The sequence below is a fragment of the Gossypium hirsutum genome, chromosome A06, assembly GCF_007990345.1.
Source record: "Gossypium hirsutum isolate 1008001.06 chromosome A06, Gossypium_hirsutum_v2.1, whole genome shotgun sequence".
Classification (NCBI taxonomy): Eukaryota; Viridiplantae; Streptophyta; class Magnoliopsida; order Malvales; family Malvaceae; genus Gossypium; species Gossypium hirsutum.
This window is the reverse complement of record NC_053429.1, coordinates 26,461,552-26,484,267: the sequence shown is the minus strand read 5'-3', so window position 1 is coordinate 26,484,267 and position 22,716 is coordinate 26,461,552. Positions and strand designations below refer to the sequence as shown.

Sequence of the window (22,716 nt, the reverse complement as noted above, 5' to 3'; positions counted from 1 at the left end):
TTGAACTATTTGGCATAATTTTATTGTATGTTTTAAACCAATTAAAATTGGAATCTAGTGTATATGGTGTAAGGTTTGGTTGAAAGTTATGAAATAGGTACAAAATGATTTATTTTTATCAAAAATAAGGGTCACGTCGCAACATTGCCATTATAATGAGTGACGTCATGACAAGTTAGAACTTGTTGTTGCGACGTGACATGATGTAATGGCCACATCGTGACAAGAACAAGATGAATTCACGACATTGATTCTTATATTTTAAAGACTTTACAATTTGGTCCTATCTCTCATAAGCTCGAATAAGACCCGAAAATGGTGAATTATTATAATTTAATCATGATTAATGTTTGAATGCATGAGAAAATGACTATTTTATTGTGAATTTGGTTGTAGTTACTTCAGCAACGAATATAGTAACCGTTAGCTCGAACCCAGCGATCGGGTCGAGCGAGGGGTGTGATACGTACCTAAACTATGGCTTTTTTTTCTCATTTTGGTACCTAAACTTTTTTTTGTCACAAGTGGTACCTAAACTAAACTATTTTTTCTAAATTGGTACTTTTGTACCACTTGTAACCAAAAAAATGTTTATGATCATAGTTTAGTTTAGTTTAGTTTAGGTACCACTTATGACCAAAAAAATGTTAAGCCAATCTTAAAAAATAACAAATTAAAAATTGACATGTGGTAAAAAAGACAAAAAAAGTACTATTTTCTCTTGTATATTTATTTCTCTTTTTTTTATTCTTCAAAACTAGACTAGTGATTGAACTAATCAAGCCACCAATTCCCAATTTGATCACTTCGTCTGGTTTGATCAAATAAATTATTAAAAAATTATAACAATAAAAATATTTTTAAAATAGATAAAATCAGTTCAATTGGTTTTTTAGCTTGGTTTAATCGATCTATATTGATTTGAGAGTCAATTGGTTCGACCCTTATCTTTGGACTAGTACCCCAATCGATTTCAGGTCTAGTTTTGGAAACACTAATTTTATCGATGAAATAATTTTTTTTTACTCCCATCAAGTAGAGCAAGCACGCAGTGAAGTTCGAAAATTGAATTAATCGCCATCATTTTGACCTCAAGAAGGTAAATTTTGAGCATTGCTAAGAAAAGAATAGAAAAGAAATAAAAAGAGATAAATAATGTAAAAGAAAATAAAAGAAATAAAAATATTTTTTTCTTTTAAGGAATATAACATTTTGGTATAAATTGGGTAACATAAGAAGAGTTTAGATACCACTTGTGATAAAAAAAAAAAGTTTAGACATCAAATTGGAAAAAAGGATAAAGTTTAAGTACTAATTTGTGAGTTAAACTCTTTTTTAAGAAGACTTAACGGTTAAACTAACGGAGGTATCAACTTGGGAAAAAAATAAATTAAGTACCACTTATGATAAAAAAAAATAGTACTAAAATAGAAAAAAGGGTATAGTTTAAATATCAACTTGAGGATTAAGCCTTTTATATATTATAAATTATAGAAATAGAGAATTTGGGTTTTTTAGTATTTGATTTTTTTAAAATTCTACAAAAAATTTTAAGTTGTTAATATTTTGGAGCTTAAAATAAATTAATAATACAAGACTTCCAAATTATGCCTAATGAAAGTATAAAACTAAATTGCTAAGTTGAGTATAATATTGAGATGAAAATCATAATTTGGCCAATAAAATCATCATAAACAACATATACCATTCCCTGTAAAAAAATGTCATTTCCAATTTAGACATAAAACAGGAGAAAATTTAATAGCATAAAGTGTGGACTCATGTGAAATGAATGATAAATTAAATCCCTCCAGAAACAAATACTAGAGGGGACCAAGCTATTTAAGGCAATGGACTGAAACTGGCCCCAGAATGAACAATCAAGTGAAAAAGTGGTCCATACACTACAGGCTATGATCATAAGCCGAAGGCATATCCCACAGCAATGAAAGCTGTAATAGCATACACCCACTTATGACCAAACGGGGATGGGCCATCAGCACCGCTGCAATCATCATTGGCACCACTGAAGCACCCAGGTCTGCTGATTTTAGCCACACCGTCTTCCAGAACAAAGCTACTGTTGTGCTTACCGTTGCTCAACAGCACACACCAGAAATAGGGAGCTCCACCATCAATGCCAGTCACAGCAGCCCCGATTTCTGTCTGGTTCTTGTTGTAGAGGATTTCCAAACTCTTTTCATTTTTTATCAACATTGAGAACGCTTCGGAAGGCTGGACATATTTGGATTGGCATCCAAGAAAACGGCCGGTGATTGGTGAGAGGGTCGACGCGTCGACTCCGCAGTAAGGGGCAAAAGTTTGTGCAAATTCGGAGTCGGGAGGCTTCTTGGCATCAGACCCTCCTACAGCTTCACAATCACCTTGGTATGCTTTTATATATTGCAAAGCAATGCAGGCCAGGCCTGGGTTGTCTGCGAGGGATGATGACTTGTGTGCCGTTCTATTGGCATTAAGCACAGCCACCAACTCATCCGCTGGGTTATCGGTTAGTTTGGCTACAATTTGTATTCAACAGTTAGTGTTAAAGAATAATGATACAATCAGATCATAATGTGAAAGCACAAAAGACACAAACACAAAATTCGGACCATAAACAAGGAGTGCACTCGAGCATCTGACAGATGGAAGGAGTATATGCTTTGCATTCTTTCGAGCCATTATTTGTTTCATAAGAGTTGTACCATAGAAAAAGTGAAGTTAAGACGGATGGGGGCAACCCTTGGATTGTATGCTGAGGATCCTGACTAGAACAGCATATAGAATCAGGTGTAAATTATGCAAAACTTTCAAGGTATTGGGAAATTGAAAGAGAAGGGACCATTTGCAACATGAAGGTCATCAAAGATGTTTAGTTTGCCTCAATGAAGTTGAAGACTTTTTTTATTATGCCTCATAGAAGTGGGTAATGGTGAAATATTGGAAAAACAGCATAGCTTTCTCTTCTTGATGCATTGCTTAGTTTCAACATCTCGTGCTCACTTGGGCAATTCTCTCTCTGTTACTCGGAATACTCGTATTCAAAAATGTGTCAGATACAGGTCTTGGATAGTGATACTTAAAAGAACCGAAGAATCAAAGCAACATAGCTCTTTCTACAAGAGATGTTTATTCCTTATCATACATAAGCATGACTCATCTCATGATCAAAGATTTTCATCTGGGTTTATACCAGAGCTAGAACTTAGTATTCTAAAAACACCAATGTCCTGAATTCTTTGTTTACTACGAATTGAGATTTAGAAGCTTAAAGATACCAAATTATAAACGGATTTTTTTCACATCCATAATAAAAACAAAAAGGTTAATAAAAAAAACACCTCAACAAACACATTTGGAAAACCATAAAACACCGCAATTAAACGATACTATCTTAAACAAGAAAGAAAAGTACAAGATCACATCTCACAACATAGACCAAATACTGTCCTTGATAAGATATACATTATAATCAAAACCAGTGGCTAAAGCCCATTTCTACAATTAATAATGTTAGCATAGATAAGCTTTCATGAATTTTATCCCTACCTATTTATCCCAAATCCTCTGCTAAGTAATGAAGCTTGGAAAAATCTCAATATAATGATGGGATGGGAATCTAAAATGCAAAAAGTAAATTTTCTTTCCTTTGTTTTCCTTGCTCTCACTAAATTAAAGCACTAAAAATAGAAACAAAATAAAAAAAAACCAATCAATCAATTAAAAGACACAAATTTAATCACGAGATCCAGCGAAAACAAACAATAAAAACTCAAAAGAAAATCAAGTCAAATAAAAATAGACAATCATTGGAAAAAATTCTAGCCAACTTACCAAAAAACCAAACAACTATTCTCAAAAATTCTTTCTACTCTTCCTCCATCTTCTACTATTCTCAGATTATTTTATAAAGAATTATTGCAGAAATTTTTTATAATAATTATTTATAGAAATTGATTTTTTTATACTCTATTCAGAGTTTCAAAATGCAAATAGTCACATAGTTTCATTGTATTCTCAAATATTTTATTTTTTCTGTTTGATATTTTTTCTCACTAAAATTTCACATCAACAAGAAGCATTTAGAGAAAAAAGAAATCCAAAAATTAAAATGCAAAAAAAAAAACCGATATATTTCAATAGTTATGAAGCAGATCAATCAGTAGGCAGAACCAATACCCCAAATAGAAAACATAAAATGCATTGTAGCAAGTGATTAGTTTTCACCAGAAGGGGGACAGGACTTACTTTGAGTAAGGGCAGAAACAGAGAGGAAAAGAAAAGGAGACAAGAGAAGCCATAACGCCTCTGCCATTGCCATAGCCATTGCCATTGTTGTAATTTTGAGTTAACTGAGGAGATTAGAGACAGAAGAAACCAAGAGACGAAATAAGAGGGAAAATGGTGAGTAAAATGTCCGTTTCGTTTCTGTTGCTTTACAACTACGGCTAGTCTTTTTTTGGTCTTTAATTGCCGTTGCCGACAAGCCACCATCGGGGTTATCGGGTTTAACCCTTTGAATCTTTATTTCAAAAATGACCCAATACCACATTTGAACCAAAAAAAACCCGGATCTTTAATCAGGGTTAATTACAACAAACGTCCCCACACATGTATTAGTATCTTAAAAGTATAGGGTCATTTTCATTAGGCATCTATGACCAAATCTTAAATTGATCTCTCAACTTAAAAAATGTTTTAGTTTGGTCTCAAAATATCAATATCATATTAATCAATTTATTCAATCAGCTTAGGCATTAGTTTTAGTGTTAAATGCCACTCAAATATGATATGGAGCATATTTAAAACACATGGGTTAAATTATAAATATGTATATATATAATGCATAAATAACTTAAATTTAACCGTTGAAAAAGAAACAATCTTTTTTTTTAGCTTTGCAACACTTAACACGTTAGATTCAATTTATTCAAAAAATAGGTACACGTGTTTACAATTAGATCCATACATTTTAAATATGCTCACATTGAAAATGAATTAACATTTAATGCTTAAATTGATGGTTAGGCTTACAAAAGGATATGACTGATACAATACTAATATTTTAAAGACCCAATTATAATATTTTAAAATTTAATGACCAATTTAAAATTTAGATGTTAATTTGGGACAATTGTAACTAATTATAGTTAAAGAAGTTTTATTTTTATTTGTCAACAAAGCTTAGTTGAAACGGTGAGACCTTCAAATTTTTTATGTTCTAAATTTAAATAATTCCACGTGTAAATACCATACAAGTTATCTTCCAGGCTAATTTTTTCAATATATGCTGAAACAAAAAACTTATTTGAGTATATGTGTTTTTTTTTTAATTTACCTATCTATATTGTTTTTAAACGGGAAAAGGGACACACTTTCAATCACGCCAGCTGAAATAGAATGTATTTATATTAAAAATAAATCATTTATTTAACCAATAGTTAAATGTTAATGTTTTTGTTTTAAGTCTTGGTTTGATTTTTCTTCTATTTACATTTTTATTTTTTATTTCATATTGTTTTATGGTTTTTATTTTTTTAATTAATATTTTTGACACGTTAGTTCTTTTTATTAGATGATTAGATAATTGTAATTTCATTATTGAGTCCTAAGTTTAATTTTTCTTATAAACATTTTAATATATATTTTTTATTTCATGTTGTTTCAATCTTTTTATTATTTTTAATTAATTTTTATAATTAATAAATATATTGTTTTTAACTTTTTTTTATTTTTAACTCATCTCTTTTTATTTATAAAATCAAATAATGAATATGTAATTATTTTTAAAAAATACTAACTAATTTTTAGATATATTTTTTTATATATAATATTTATATGTCAAATATTAATTTTCTCCACTTATATTTTGGGGTATGGTGATTTCTAATATTATAAAATCAAATAATTATTTCAAATATTATTGTTTTTCACCTGCATTGTGGTTATGATATTTAAAATATTTTTATACGTGAAATATTTCAAATATCATTATGTTTATATGTAAAATATTTCAAGTACACATACAAAAATATATAATATGGCAATTTACTACACTCATGATATGGATTGAAAGATAAATATTACACATATAAAAATTATAGTTACTAAAACTAATGGTATTTGCAATAATTATTTGATTTTATAAATAAAAGAGTTATTAATTAAAGAGATGAATTAAAAATAAAAACTTTAAAACTACTATGAATATCTTATTAAGTGGATGTCCATCATGATCAATATAAAATTTTAATGTACTTTAAATTCTAATAGTTATTAGAATTAGATCTCTACTCCTATTATACTTCTTATGCCTATAAATAGAGACTCTGATGAAGCATTGTAAATCACCCCTTTTGATCCATAAAGTACATTCTCTACTACTTTCATATTTTCTTTGTTCTTTATTCTTTCCATCTCTCTTTATTTTATAACACGTTATCAGCACGATCTTGCTCAAAGTGATAGTTCCTTTTATCAATTATCAAATTTATCCTTCATGATTTTCAATATCTTTGACAGCAAGATGCAAAGTTTTTACAGGAAGTTTCTTTTATTTAATGTTTCATATTCTATAGCAATAGTGATTCATATTTTGTTTCTGTTAATATTCTTTGAGGAAAGATATGAAAATGTAGTAAGGAATTCTATCATTACAAATAGAAAATATTTATCTTATTTGGTACTAAAACAAATAAATATTATTCCAATATTTAATACTACAAAATTAGTTGAAAGCTCCAGAAGAGCTAATATATCACTATCTAAAAAGCACAAAATTTGTGATGGTTAATGCATTACTTTTAAAAGTTATTTGTAATGGATCCCATATTGAGATTGTGAATGAGAAAAATATTATATTTCATATGAATAAAAAAAGGGGATTGAGTTATTAATTTATAATCTTTATGATATTCTTTTGCCATCATCCTTATTAAAGGGTTGAAAGCAAAATATTTGACTGTGAAAGATCTACTCGTGAGCAATAGAATATGATAATTCTATCTAAAGCTTATTATAGTTGGATGCACCTAAAGTGGCAAGTATTTTTTTAAAAACTGTGAGTATAACTCTACAGTATTCAGAATAAGTTCTCAATTAAAATTACGTGGTAAAATATTACTGATGAGAACTTGTAAGAGAGAAAACTTATGTATGAAAAGTCATTGGTTATGTACCTGTTATACACATGGAAAATAAGATTTACTCTCAAAGTTTGCAATTAAGAGATTTTTGAATATTTGAAAATTTTGGCATATTCCCTAAAGCGAATACTGTATATAATTATTTTGAAATTATATTTATTGACTTGGTAGCATTATAGACTTTGCATTGATTTAGACATTTTCAGTAGTAAATGTCACAATAGTACTTATATGTGGATACAAATTAAAAGGAATGATAATAAAATTATCAATTTGTTACAATTTAGTACAATTGAAACACATGTTAAAGTAAACCAGAAGTTTACTAATACAAATGCGTTTACTACTTGGCGTAACCAGTTAGACTATCCTGGATCGTATATGATGAGAAAATTAATTGAGAATTCATATGGACATCCATTAAAGAACCAGAAGATTCTTTAATTTAAAGAATTCTCATTTGTTACTTGTTCTTAATAAAAATTGGTTCTTAGAAACTCACTAGCTAAAGTTGAGATTTAATGTCTTGCAACTCTGAAATGAATATGGGTCCATTCAATCACTATGTGGATGGTTTTGATATTATATGATTTTGGTAGATGCATCTACAAAATAATCACATGCGTTATCAACTCGCAACCTATCGTTTGCGAGAGTGCTTATTTAAATGATTAATTTCAGATTATGCAATTAAAACAATTCATCTTGCTAATGTTGGTGGGTTTACATCCCAAGCTTTCAATGATCATTGCATGTCAATTGGGATAAAAGTTGAACATTCTGAGCTCATGTTCACACACAAAATGATTTAGCTGAATTGTTTATCAAATGCCTTCAACTAATAACTAAATCATTACTTATGAGAACAAAACTTTTTATTTTAACATGAGATTGTTTTGATTTACATGTTGTACGTATCAAGCCAATAAATTATAAATACTCCCCATTACAATTTATTTTTGGTCAAGAGCCAAATATTTCCCATCTTAAAATTTTTGAATGTGTGGTATATGTTTCAACTGCTCCACCACAAAGATGGTTCATAATAAGATATTGGGAATGTATATTTATATGAGTCTCTTTATAATATTTTTGAGCTATTAATTCGAGGTTTAATTATGACATGAGTTTTCAGTTTTCCTAACATTAAGGGGAGAGAAATAATAACTTATAATGAGTTAGGGGAGAGTAATTTGAACCAGAAGTTCAATAAGGATAACTCATTACAAGTTAACTATTAGATGTATTTGATAAGCATTTATATAGATTGATCGGTTCCAAAGATGAAAAATTCTTCTAGATGGTCATATAGTGGAGGCGTGTGACAGCCCTAATTTGGCCCTAGTCGGAAACTGGTTTCGAGATCACAAAACCGAGTCACAAAAATAATTAGATGTTATATTTTGTGTTTGTTTCATGTGAAAGTGCATGTGTGAAAATTTCATGCTTTGATTTTGTCAATTGTGAGTGAAATTATGAAATAAGACTTATGTGAAAATTTCTGAAAATGCTACAGGCTAATTTGTAGTGGCCAAATAATTTGTAGAGCAAAATAGAAGGATTTGCATGTCAAACCTCCCATTTTATGTGTAGTGGCCGACCATCATGTTGGTGGTAGACAACATGTGCACTTAATAATAATAAATTAAGACATGAAGTTATGGTAGTAATTGATATGTGTCATTTTATGTCATAAATAAAGAGTAATAAAATAACAAAAGGAAGTGAAGGACAAAGTTTTGTCCATCTTTGTTCATCATAGCCGAAAATAGGAGAGCAAGAGAGGAGAAAGCTCTATACAAATTCGGTCACTAGGGGGAAGAAGGTGCAAGGTAAGTTCATGGTAGTTTGCTTCTATCTTGATGTTCATGAGTTCTTCTTGATTCTACCTTAACTCATGAAGCATATTTTTATTTTTTGGTTGTGTTGTGAGCATTCGGTCATAAATTGAAATGAGGGAAATGGTTGTTGTTTCATGTTCTTTTGATGAAAAATGGAAGATAGGTGAAGCTGAGCCAAGCAAATGAGCATGCATGTGCCTTAGATGCTAAGGGGGAAAATCGGCTAACATGTTGTGTGTATTATGGCTGAATGTGAACTTGGATAATATTGAGTAATGTTTGTGCTTTAAAATGATGAGATAGAGATTATGCTTAAGTGAAATCATAGGTATGTGATGATTGATTTGTGATATGCATGTTTAAATAACATGCATGCAAGGTATGTGTGAAAGAGTGATTTGGTAATAAATCTGCTTGGGACAGCAGCAGTAACGTGATTTCGGAAAATCACCATAAATTGTGGGAGATGAGTTAGAAGCATAATAAATTATTTAATTAAAGCTTAATGAGTCTAGTTTCTTATAAAGGAAACCGTGTAAGCAAAAGAATTGTCGATAATGAGATATTTGAAGTGAAGTGGGATAGGGTCAAATTGACTTCTAGATCCTCTGTTCTATTTTTATAAAATCATTATAAATTGTAAAAAAAATTCATAAGATTAAGGTTATATGATTAGACTCCTTAATGAGTCTAGTTTCAAATGAAATAAATGAGAACATATTTTGAATTCTGTACAATGAGAAATTCGATTCGTAGTGAAGAGTGGTCAGATTAGTCAAACAATGAAATAAGGGAACCTTTAAGAAAAATATGGTATTGATTGGCCAAACCAAAAATTCTGAAAATTTTATGGATGGAAGATATATGAGTCTATTTTTAGGAAAAATTAACAGAAATTGATTTGGGGTTTTGCAACTCTAGTTATAAATGGTTTAGTGACTGTTGCTTAGGAAGACAGCTTACAGTGAAATTTTGATTATGTGGTAAACATTGACAAAAATTTGTTAATGAGTTGCTTATTGATTTCTTATAAGCTTACTATGATCTATAGGTGTGGAATTCGAATATATATATATAATATATTTTGAAAGTGATGCTTGAATAGTCGAATAATGACTAAGTTTAAAATTGTTGAATTTAAGCTCAAGAGCATAGAGGGGCAAATTCAGATAAGGGAAAAGAGAAAGTAATCGAATAGCCATTGTAATCGTTCGGCAACATTCAAGGTAAGTTCTTAAGTGTTTAAGTTTGATTCCTTTTTATATGCCTAAGAGTTAAATTAATATGGCAAAGAGAATGTAAATTTTATTTAGTTAATGTGTCGAATATGTAATGATTTAAGGCTATAAGCTGATTATGGCTATTATGCTTAAGTTGAATTGGATTTGGAAATTTGATGCACTAAATGAGTGTTACAATGAATAAACTATGCCGTATATGTGCTGGTAGAGATATTACGATATGTGGATTCGTTCCGTAAAGTAAATTATCCAGGTACGAACAACCTAATTAAGTTCATGTGAATTAAATGAATTTGATGATTGATGTGAATCGAACATATAAGAAATGGTTTCATGTTTATGTTCAACTATGAGACCTTGTGTTAAATCGACAATAGATTTCGTTCAATACATTAAGTTGGTCAGGTATGCGATATGTACTTATGCATGTTAAACCGATTGGAATTGAATCATGAATGTGAATTGAGAAGCATAGGTGAAAATGCCTATGTCATTTAGGTGAGTAAGGGTAAAACCATCGTAAATTATCGATAAGGATGGGCTATGTGCGGAACCATCTTATAATTGCTAATTTGAATGGTTGCGTGTGAATCAGTGAGCAAGATGTATTGTATTGAGATGATGCTTCAATGAAAATATACATATGTTCTTTGTGTTGAATGAACATTAAATTTAAGTTATGAGCCGTATATGACTAGCATATCTAGTCGAATTTGATACTATTAACTGATGTACTAAGATATGTATTCCAATGTGAAATTAAACCCTATGTGGTTGAAAGGATAAAAATCTTTGTTCATAGATATGTGTTTCAATTATACATGATTGAAGTATAAGTTATGAAAGTGGGAAAGAACATGTGAATTGTTTATCGAAATATGATATTCGGGTTAAATCCCGCAGGCTTCGTGCTGGTTTATATCCGGGTTAAATCTCGCAGGCTTCGTGCTGGTATTGTATCCGGGTTAAATCCCGCAGGCTTCGTGCTGGTAATATATCCGGGTTAAATCCCGCAGGCTTCGTGCTGGTATCATATCCGGGTTAAATCCCGCAGGCCTAGTGCTGGTATTATATTCGGGCCTTTGAGCCTAGCAAACTATTATGCCGGCGAGACATTATTCGGGCCTTTCGAGCCTAGCATGCTATAATACCGGTGAAATAATATCGGGCCTCGAGCCTAGCAGGCGAAATGCCGGTGAATGAATAAAAGTCTAAGGTTAAGGCACCTCGTATTAGTTTGACAAATGAATACATTCAATACGTTAAGTGGGCCAAGTACGCACTATATACTCATATGTGAGTTCGATTTGAATGGAATCACGAGTGTATAATGTGATACATATGTGAATAAATGTTATAACTATATCTATGACCATGATACATTCGGTCAAGGTGTGAAAGTATTTTGATTTATTTATGTTATATGAATTCAGATTAAATGTTATAAGAATGCTGAATGTGCATTATGTGCTTGTGTATATTCGGCCAAATGGTAATATACGTAGAAAATGGCCTGTTGAGAAATTGAATAATCGAAGTATAATTGCATTTAATTGTTTGCACTGCTTAAAACTTACTAAGCTTATGAAAGCTTACTCCGTTTGTTATGTTCCCTGTTTTATAGATTGTTGGCTCCAGTTACTTGCTCGGGTTGGAGTTCGCCGGAGATATTATCACACTGTCGAGCTCACGCTATTGGTATAAGTAAATCTTAGTATTTCGAGTCTATGGCATGTATAAGGTTTTAATGTTGAGTATATGATATTATAATTTAGCCAAAGGTGGTGGCTTGTATTGATAAAGTGTTTTGGCCATGTAAATAGGCCTATGTTGGCTAGTGATGTTTAAATTTTTCGGCACGGTTTTTGTGTGATTGACTGAGTTTAAGTTGGGTAACACCTCGAACCTTGTTCCGGCGAGGGATACGGGCGAGGGGTGTTACAAGGCGTGTGCTCCAAAAGAGACCCAAGATATAACTAATAAGTAAAACTTCAAAAGAGATTTAGGCACCTGAAACTGAATTTTAAAATAATGAAAATAAGAGATCTCGATAAGTTATGTCAATTCGAGAAAATGTGGAATCGAATAATAAAAGTGGTCGACAATGATTTTGCATGCAATATTATTATTGAAATAATGAGATAAAATGAGGAATTTAAATAAATCTATTGAGAAATATAAATATGGATTAAATTGATCAAAATAGAAAGATGTAACTCAAGTACAATTAAATTTGTGGAGTTTTTGGACCGTAGTCCAAATATCTAAAGGTATAAAGCCGTGAGGGTTCAATTGAAGTAGTTCTGCAAAAGCAGAATAAAAATATGAAGTTTTTCGCTAAGTTCTAGCATTGATTATAAAAAGATATAATATTCTTTTGTGGAGGATGCAATAACCTTTAGATATATTATTAAATTGACAATTCATAAAAGATTTAACTTGCGTCTAATGGTTATTGTTACAACTTTTTATGAATCACTATATAGTTAGGTTTATAGTAAAATCCTTGAAGGATTTAGGATGCTAGAAGCATATTGAAATTCTCGAGAAATTGTTCATTTATATGGATTGAAATAATTTGAATATATGTGGTAAATTTGACTTAGTGAATAGTAGTTGAAGGAGGATTATAAAATGATCCAAAATACCTATTTGTATTTTTATAAAAGAATTATGACTAAAGTTTGTTATGATTATTGTTGAATCTCCTGAAGGAATCAAAATATATTTCTCCAAATTTTTCTCACTCATGACTTTTAAAAGAATGGTGATATAAATGCTTAGCAATGCATTTAAATAGTCATTTGAAAAACTAGTATTCAAGATTGAATACATAGAATATGAGAAAGTATGTGATGTTTTCATGAGGGGGAGTAAATACGCGTTGTACTATTTTTTCCTTAACCAAAGTTTTGTCCTATTGAGTTTTCTTGGTAAGGTTTTTAATGAGGCAGCATATTATGCGTATTATAGATTGTGTACTCTTTTTACTTCATTAGGTTTTTATCCCACAGGGTTTTTCCTATTAAGGTTTTAACGAGACATATTATCTATCAATGGACATCTAAAGAGGAGTGTTATGAATATCTTATTAAGTGGATGTCCATCATGATCAAGATAAAGTTTTAATGTACTTTAAATTCTAATAGTTATTAGAATTTAGATCTCTACTTCTTATGCCTATAAATAAAGACTCTGATGAAGCATAGTAAATCATCCCTTTTGATCAATAAAGTACATTCTCTATTGCTTTCATATTTTCTTTATTCTTTATTCTTTCCATCTCTTTTTATTTTATTTTTATTCTTTCCTTCTCTCTTTATTTTATAACAAAAACAATATATTTATTAATTATAAAATTTAATTAAAAATAAAAAAAAACTTGAAATAACATGAAATAAAAAATACATATTAAAATATTTATAAAAGGAATCAAACTTAGGACCCAGGGATGAAATCACAATTATCTAACCATCTAACCAAAAAAGAGTTAATATGTCAAAAATATTAATTAAAAAAAGCTTAAAACAACATGAAATAAAAAATACAAAATGTGAGTAGGAAAGAAATCGAATCCGGGACTCAAGAACAAAAATACTAATATTTAATCATCTAACCAAAAAAGATGAGTTGCTTATTTTCAATGAAAACGCACCATGTAGGACGTGTTTTCCTTTCTCTTCCAAAAACAATATAGATCGCTAAATTAAAAAAAAAACACATATACTCAGATAAGGTTTGTTTTCAACGTATATTTAAAAATTAGCCTTATCTTCCAAATTTATATGGAGTTTATATCCTAATTCTAATCTAAATTTGGATATATTTCTATTTTCAATTTGATTTGCACTTTGCATTAATTTTATTCTAGCTATTATTCGGACATGTATCATCATTTTATTATTTAAGTGTGTACTTGAATTAGTGTTACTCATAATTGGGTCTCAATTCAATTCAATTGTTAAATTAATAAAAAATCGTTATTTTATCAAAATAATAAATATTAATTTAAAAATATTTTTATATAAAATCCAAACTAAAAAATACATGCTTATAATGCCAGTTTGAACCCAAGGCAACAAACAAACACTCCCAATTTTACCATTTCAACAAACATAATATCTAATTTTCATGTCAATTCTAAATAAATATCTACACTATTATTTAAACATATAAATAAATTGGTGGCACGAATCAACCAACCACCAACTCGACTAGAAAAATTACTAAAATGTTATTTCATATTAAAATAAGTTATATTAGTCACGAATACTTAAATCTTTTTATCTAAAAAACAATAAATGATATGCATATGGTCAGGTTGAAATCAAGCTAATTGCATTAGTAAAATATTAAATTTATCGATCATCCAATGTTTTATTTTAAATCATTTTACATATTATTATCTTCGTATGCACACTTTATCAACTCGACACTAACTCAAGATTGACATAACAACACAATAAGCAATTGTAGCACATTTAGTATTTTTAATAAGATATATTTATATATTTAAAATTCATGTCGCTCACAATTTAGTTTATTCTTTTTTCATTTTAATATCATACATATTTCATTTGTTATTATTAATTAATTTCAAACCATAGGTTTCTTTATTTATTGTATGTTATTTATTCTTAATATGATGTATTTACGTGTTTAAAATTCATTTCCCTCGCAAATTTAATTTATTCTTTTTTTTCATTTTAATATCATACATATTCCGTGTGCTATTATTAGTTAGTTTCAAACTATACATTTCTTTATTTATTATATGTTTTGTTTTAAATGTGTAATTTCACATAATTTTATACTTTTTAAAAATATTTTATTTTCATTCAGATTAATTTGATTTTAAATATTGTTTAATATTTAAGGATGTGATTAAATTGATGTCACAAATCAACTTCATAGCCATTCACAATCACTCAAGAAAATTACTAAAATAACTTCTAATATTTTAAATAAATTATATAATTAAAAGAGTATTTTTTTTCTTGTTTAAAAAAACTAATAAAAATTAAAAATATTAATACTTAAACCCATACCATCAATACTTATAAAATTATCAACTCAATTATCAATGTAAAAAATTATCATACCATGTACATTTTAGTATTTTTAATTTAATATAATTATTTAAACTTTTTTAACTCTCAATTTAAACTAATTTTTAATTTTAATTTAATTTAATACTTAACGCATATGTATTTTATTTTTATTTAATGCTTAATATATGTATTATACAATATTTTTAAACACATATTTTGATAAAATTCCTAGGAGTAATATAAATATTTGGGCATTAATAACCGCAAAATCTAATGTCAGCGTTAATGAAAATTACGAGCTTAAATTTGTGAATTTTAAAACGCATATACTGACGGATAAGACCGTTTTCAGTTTTCCTGTGGATAAAATGCCATCGGTTGGGTCTCTACTTAACTCTCTGTACGTTAAATTATTATTCTTGTTGACCCAAGCAATAATGATACTGCCATTTTTTGCAGTTGCTTCAGAGCCAAGTCATAGCCTACTATTTTGCCTTCTTTTATGTTAAATAACACAATAAAAAATAACGAAGTTAATTAACTCCTTTTGTTGTGGGGGGAGCAAAACTTTACTCAACAACTTGTTACAAACCCAATGTAGTTTAGGAATTCAGTGGGGACAGCTCCCAACCTTCCCCCGTTGTAATTCCTTCTGTCAATACAAAAACAACCAATAAGATAAACATAGGCATATGCATATGCATATGCATATACACGCATACATACATATATATAAATATCCAAAAGAAACTGGGGGGCGATAATGAGTGAGCATTTTACATACAGTGTGAGGATTATGAGAAAATACCATGCCGTTGTTGCTGCCAATAACTTGAGGTGATATCTACTTGCCAAGGGAAATAAAACTTCTTTCATCACATTCACATCATGCAGGTGACAAGCTACTAAAAATACGCTTCAAACTGGGACAAACTGCACGTAACCTCCCCATGCTCGTTGAGCAAATCTATCAGTCACCGCATTTCAAACATCAATGAACTGGATTATGTTTCTTTCTTTATTCTTTTTCTCAAGTAAAATCTAGAGATTGAAATATAGGGGATGATAAGCCGTGCACCAGAAAAGAAAGCTACGCACTTTATGAGATGCGAGAAAGAAAGGAGGGAAAACAAAAATAATGCTCACCTTCGGACAAAAGCGAACATCCAGAGTCTCCAGCATGCTACACTGTGATATAGCACTTTCAACTGCTTCTTCCTCAATGTTGCAAGACTAAAATGACCAGTATGCAAAAAAGAATAAAAAAGACGGGGGTAAGAAATTCATGTCCGTACATTAATTACAAGGACGGATATAAAGCATCACTTGTATGATTGTCTATGACAAAAGAAATCAGAAAGACTTGGCACGAAGGAAACAGGAATCCGGAAGAGGATTTAGGGGCAGAACGCAAATACTCTACAGAAAAAAAAGACAGTTTTCAGAGTCAACAAAATCGGTATTGTTTACATCAAAGTTAAAATAGGCAAGTTTCGCATGATATTTCATCAGGTAAAATCAATGGAGCTACTCATGCATGTCAGCCTTCAACAAAAAGAGATCTCTCACAGAAGCCTATTTAGTAAAAACTAAGCATCTTTAAGTACACTCCTAGTAGAAAATAACCGGAACAGGGGGGAAAAATGGACCTAAAACATTAAAAATCTGTGGTTTCAAAGACTGAGAAATGAGGGTGCATACCTGAAGAAAGAAACTAGTCAGTCTAGGACACCTTAGCTTCAAAACTTCCAAAGAGCAACAATTGCTGTATTCAGATATGGACGGAAAAATTAGGAGTACCAGATAAAATAAATAGAAACCATAAGCAAAAAAGATGCATACATACCTTAGATTAAGAAAGGACAAACTGAAACAAACAAGATTAACTTCCTTTAAATTGGTTGACAAAGAAAGATTTAGGGATGACATGTGGAAACAACGTGCTGCTGGTGGGATGAGCACTTCCCTAATATTAGGACAACCTACGCAGTTCAGGTTCTGCAGTAAACGGTTCCCTTGCTTGACTGGCTCATTGATGTTCTCAAAATAAAACATAGTAGATCCATTATGTACACTAAGAAACTCGAATCGGCTATCAACAGAACCCCAATTCAAGTCATGCATATTTTTACATCCATTCAAGCTCAAATGAGTAAGGTGTGTGCAATATGCAAGAAGCTCCTCTATGGCAGATTGGCAGAGGGTACCATATGACAAATCCAAATCCTGGAGTTCTCGCAAAGCACCTTCCTTGTAAAGAGGTTCCAATGATGAGTCAGAGAGATATTTGCAAGCTTGCAACTTTAGCACCTAAAAGAGAGAATGAAAAGTGAGAAAAACAACATGGGCAGGAAATATGGAAAACATGGACCATCCAAAGCATAGAAAGCTTAAACCAGACAATTTACCAGAATGTGAGAATTTACTTAAACTTGCTTTAATGGTAGAAGATTAAGCAAAACAATGAATGTCATTAGAGAAAAATTCTCCACAGAAGTGACTAAAATGGTATTAGCATTTTTTTATCAAAACACAAATTCAACAAGAGTACAAACCAATGCAACATTCATGCGTTCAACAGGTAGGTATAATATGATCTACTGACTGTCAAACAACACCGACATGCCATGTATGTCTCATCAATTCATGCTTACATATGTCTCATCAATTCATGCTTACATATCAAGGATTTCCAAGTTACCTTAAGATGAAAACAAGTGTCAAAAACTGGCTGCAAATTTATCAAAAAGGTATACGAAAAATCAAGTGTTGTTAAATTTGGAAGCCAGCACAGAGAGTAAAGACCGTCAGAACCAATAGACGGGGAAGACATCAATATTAATGACTTGATCAGAGAGCAGGAAGCAGTTGTTGCAGATAAGCAATCATCCTTAAGTTGGCTGCATGTAAATTTGAATAGAAGCATCAGCCACAGAACAAAGTAAAGCATCATCAAAAGTTAGAAAAACAGACCTGCAAAAGGAAGCATCCAGAGATTTTAGTAGAGGACAGTTTATGGTTGCGTCAGATAAGACACCACAACCTTTGAGCTCAAGTGACACCAGATCTGGAGCATTGATTCTGAGGGTGTTCAATTTGGGGCATATTCCAAGATTAAGTGACCGGAGAGCCACCTAAAATGAGGGAAATTTTTAGGCATTATATTTTTCCTAAGAGCAAGAAATTGCATGCACCAAATAGTTGTTAACACAGCAAATGAATTTCATATAAAGTTTAAGAGTCGGTCTAAGCTTACAGGACAAAATGATGCTCTTTCCAGATGATCACAACCATCTAAGAAAATCCTCTCAAGACAAGGACATGCAAGATCAAGAGTAGAAATATCACGACAACCAACCAGCGAAAGACTGACTAAAGATGTACTGGAGAACTGCAATGCTGTCAAGCTCTAGCCAAAACAAAAAAAAACAAAGAATTTTTTTCAGAAGGCATAAGAAAACGACTCACAACAATGCAGGCACCAAGATGCCAATTTAAGTGACCAAAGGGCTGAGATGAAACCATCTTACAGATCTCTATCATCTCATGCCTTTTTTATCACCCAGTCATTGAATGTGTATATAACATCTTATGTCTCATTTATCACCATATCTTTGCATGTTCCTATAGTAAGGCCCTCATCCATGCGCATAAATGAGAACTGAGAGAAGACTCACTACACAGGAAAAACCTATTCACAAACCTCACAATTATCCAGAACCAATGATTTTAACATAGGACATCCACCACCATCACTAAAGACATTGCAAATAGAATTTGTCAAAGATGCACAATCTGTGAGGTCTACATCTTGCAAGCCTTGACACCGCAGTGCCAATATTGTCAAATTTTCCGTCTTCAGTGCTAATTTCTGCATTTTCATGTACAACACTATAATTCAAACTCTTATCAACAACAAAGACAGTAGAAATAGAAACCAAATTGTGCGTTGAGAAAATACTTGAAGTGCATTTGAACTGATGTTAATGCAACGGAGTGCGACACAATTGGACACTGTTATGGATGACAGCGTGGAACTTTGAAAATTCAAGTCAGCAAATCTGCATGGAAGAAATTATATATTATTATAAAAGAAAAAGAAGAAGATTGGAAATAAGAAGGGAAGTCAATAGAATAGCCATATACTTTCGACAATGAACCAGTCGAATTTTCTGCAAACGAGGAAGATCCAATGACACTGATGTCAACATGTGGCAATTATCAAGCTCCAACTCCTGCAACAGAGAGCAGAATCAGTACGGATGGCTAGAAATCTTTAATAGAGATAGCAAAGGCATCTGACAATTTATATATACACGAGAAAAAAGATTCAAACCTCCAACATATAACTATAAGCTATTGCAGCCATTGAAGCCAAAGTGATACCCTCGCAGTTGTCAAGCTTAAGAACCTTCAACATCGGTAGTCTTACAGACTTCACAAACAAGTAAATGCATCAAAATAAACCCAAAAAGCAACACCAATTAGATCTAAATTAACCATTTGCAAAAACAGACCTCAAGTGATATGTTAGGACAATATGACGAATTCAGAACATGAGGATTAGAGCAAGTGAGAGCTATTTCCCGCAATGGTTCATCGCTAACACAAGAACAATTTAACATGTCTAAAGACTCTAATTGGGGGCAAGAAGTCACTATCAAACGGATTGCTACATCTGTAAGTTTGTGGCAAGCACTTATATCAAGCAGATTTAAAAGAGGACAATTAAGGGCTGCCTGTGCCATATTACTGCGTTTCAAAGACAAACTTTTTAGTAGTGGGCACCTGCAAAAGATCAGATGTCAGCATAGAGAATGACCAGATTGACATCACAATATACTTTAAAATCAAATCAAGACTTTGTTTCACCTGATGGATATACGCATCACACGGCATTTAGTTAATTTCAGATCACATAATCGATCATGGTTAATAAGTACCTCTTGAACACCATCATCAAGAATAGCATCATTCACATCCAAACTCCTCAACATACTACACTCGGTCAACGCATGGAAAAAAGCATCACCTAGTTGGCTTTTTCCCAATGTTAAAGCCTCCAGATTTCTGCCAATTGGAAAATTTATTCAAATTAACAGGAGGCTATGCAAAATTCATTTTATTAGAGAACATAAAATATAGTGACAAAATATTACCATAACGAATAGACAGCTTTCATAACAAGAAGGTGGATAATTGGAGTTCCACTCAGATTCACTTCAGTGGCATTAGGATATCGTTGACACATGTCCTCAACTGCAAAATCAAAATGCAACATTATTGCAGTTCAGCATCAAATTTCATCACAACAATGGACTACTTTTGCTCATGCAAAATAATGTAATGAACAAACAATTAATAGAGATTGAGCTATTTATGAAGATCTGTAACATATGACGTGAGTATTCTCTTGCTCAGGAAGCAAGCACCAAACATGTTAATTCTCAATTTATAAAAGATAAAAGCGCAACTGATATATAATTGCATACTCATAAAGTTTTCTTATCTGAAAAAAGAAAGTGTCAAATTTAATCAATTTCTGAACTTCATTTGCTTGGAATACACTGTATAAACCAAATGAAAACGAAGTAAAGATATTAAGTAAATCTAAAACTCACATTTTTCAAGAGATCTACTCCGGTTTTCAAAGTTCAAACACCTCCAAAAATCCTCATGAGCACTAGCAGATCGCCACTGCCTACAAACCATGGCTGAGTTGCAAAGATTCCGATGATCCAAGAACGAGAACACCTGAAAACAGGAAAAACAAACAAAAAGGTTCAATAAGATTAAACAATACAAAAATTATAAAAAAAAACTAACATATAATGTAGATTATACAAACTGCCTACCATATGCAATAAATCGTCGGTCAGATCCATTCGAATTTCAGAATCTTCAGCTCTCAAATCACCCTCATTTTCCTCATCTTTCCCACCATTACCATCAAAACGATGCCCATCACTCCCACTATTCAACATGAAATTGTGATAAAATACCCCTTTATTGGATGAAATCGATGAGCATTGGTGGTTATTATACTCTCTCGGTACTAATGAGTAAGAAGTGCTCTCACTGCAGTGAAAAACTTTGCAGAATAAGTACCGCAACAAATTAATTTCTTAACTAATTTTGCCTACATTTGTCCAGTTAACTCACTGATAAACAGTGTAGACTTTGGCTCGTTTATGGTGCGAATCATGGTAGTCAGAATCTTCAACGGCAGTTGAAGCGGAGGCGCTAGTCTCACCCTGGGAAGGACGCGAGCAGCCAACCAATGGGAGCGACTTAGCATCAACCCAATTGCCACCGCACCTCATGGCGGCGGACATTTCTTCAAACAACAAGAATGTCTCGTCTCTCTGTCGTCGACTGTTAAGTGTTCTGTTTACGGAGAATGCAAATCGATCTGGGGCGACGGTGACACTGGCGGGAGCTTCTTCGTCGCCGTCATTTACAATATTCTCCTCAATGTCGTCAGCATTTGCCAAAAACCCTTCCTTCATGGTTGTCTTCTTCGTCGTCGATAAACCAGAGGCAGCATTAAATCCTCATGCACCAAACCCTCCACGAAAACAATATAAACCCCTAACTCACCACCTTACACCTTCCATCATCCACCCCCCCCCCCAAAAAAAAGAAAAAAAGCTCCGGCCTCTTAGGAACCCTAGAAAATTTTCAAAAAAAAAAGAAGAAGAAGATTTCGAAAGTTCAATCTTTTAGAAAATCCAAAGAAGAATCGATTGATACGTACGAACCAACAGACGGAGATGTAAAATATACAGAGAGGGAACGAACATCACCGGATCTGGTCTAGTAAAGTAAAATTCACTTCTTTTTTAGCAAGCATGAAAATAAACAAATGGACCGGCGCTAATTGATTAAATAATCTGAGTGATTTTTCAAAAAAAAAAAAGAAAAAGAAAAAAAGAACCCAATGCTTTAAGTTTTGTTAAGGAAAAATAGGTTAAAATTATTATTACTCCTCTCTTGTATAGATTTTGAGATTTTGCATTTATACTTTAAAAGTTAAAATTTAATCTTTTTACGTTTTTAATTTAAAAATTGTAAATTAAACATCATCGTCATTAATAGTTTTTATCAACATTTACTAATTTAATATTTTTTATTAATTATATTTCATATTATATGAGGACCACTTAATTAAAATTTTAAGTTGTAAATTTTAATAAAAAATACTTATAATTGAGATTTTTACATAAAAATAGAAGAACTAATTTTTAAACTTTTTAAATGTAGGAGCTAAACATTAAATTTAGTCTAAATATAAAAACTAATAGCAAATTTTAATGGAAAAATAGCATGAAATACAATTTTCAATTTTAACCGTTATAAAATTGAATTAAAATGTGTGATGAAAATTAAATTTAGTATCATTTTTAAAACATAGAAATATCAATTTAAACATAGAAAT

General features: G+C 31.3%; 1 protein-coding gene and 1 pseudogene across 2 annotated transcripts; both read right to left on the bottom strand.

Moving 5' to 3' along the window:
- Window positions 1-1,685: 1,685 nt before the first annotated feature.
- Window positions 1,686-4,531, bottom strand: LOC107959996 (uncharacterized). 2 transcript variants are annotated; one of them, XM_041115823.1, is made up of 3 exons: window positions 4,249-4,353; window positions 2,613-3,019; window positions 1,686-2,519 (listed from the first exon to the last, which is right to left on the bottom strand). In XM_041115823.1, the coding sequence occupies exons 2-3, from the start codon at window positions 2,692-2,694 to the stop codon at window positions 1,918-1,920; spliced, it is 684 nt and encodes a 227-aa protein (XP_040971757.1). In that variant the 5' UTR covers window positions 2,695-3,019; window positions 4,249-4,353; the 3' UTR covers window positions 1,686-1,917. The 2 variants fall into 2 exon arrangements, with proteins under 2 accessions (XP_040971757.1, XP_016751681.1); XM_016896192.2 differs by lacking the exon at window positions 2,613-3,019 and having other exon boundaries at window positions 4,249-4,531.
- Window positions 4,532-16,086: 11,555 nt separating this feature from the next.
- LOC107959998 (F-box/LRR-repeat protein 15-like) lies at window positions 16,087-22,156 on the bottom strand (annotated as a pseudogene).
- Between the last annotated feature and the right edge of the window lie 560 nt (window positions 22,157-22,716).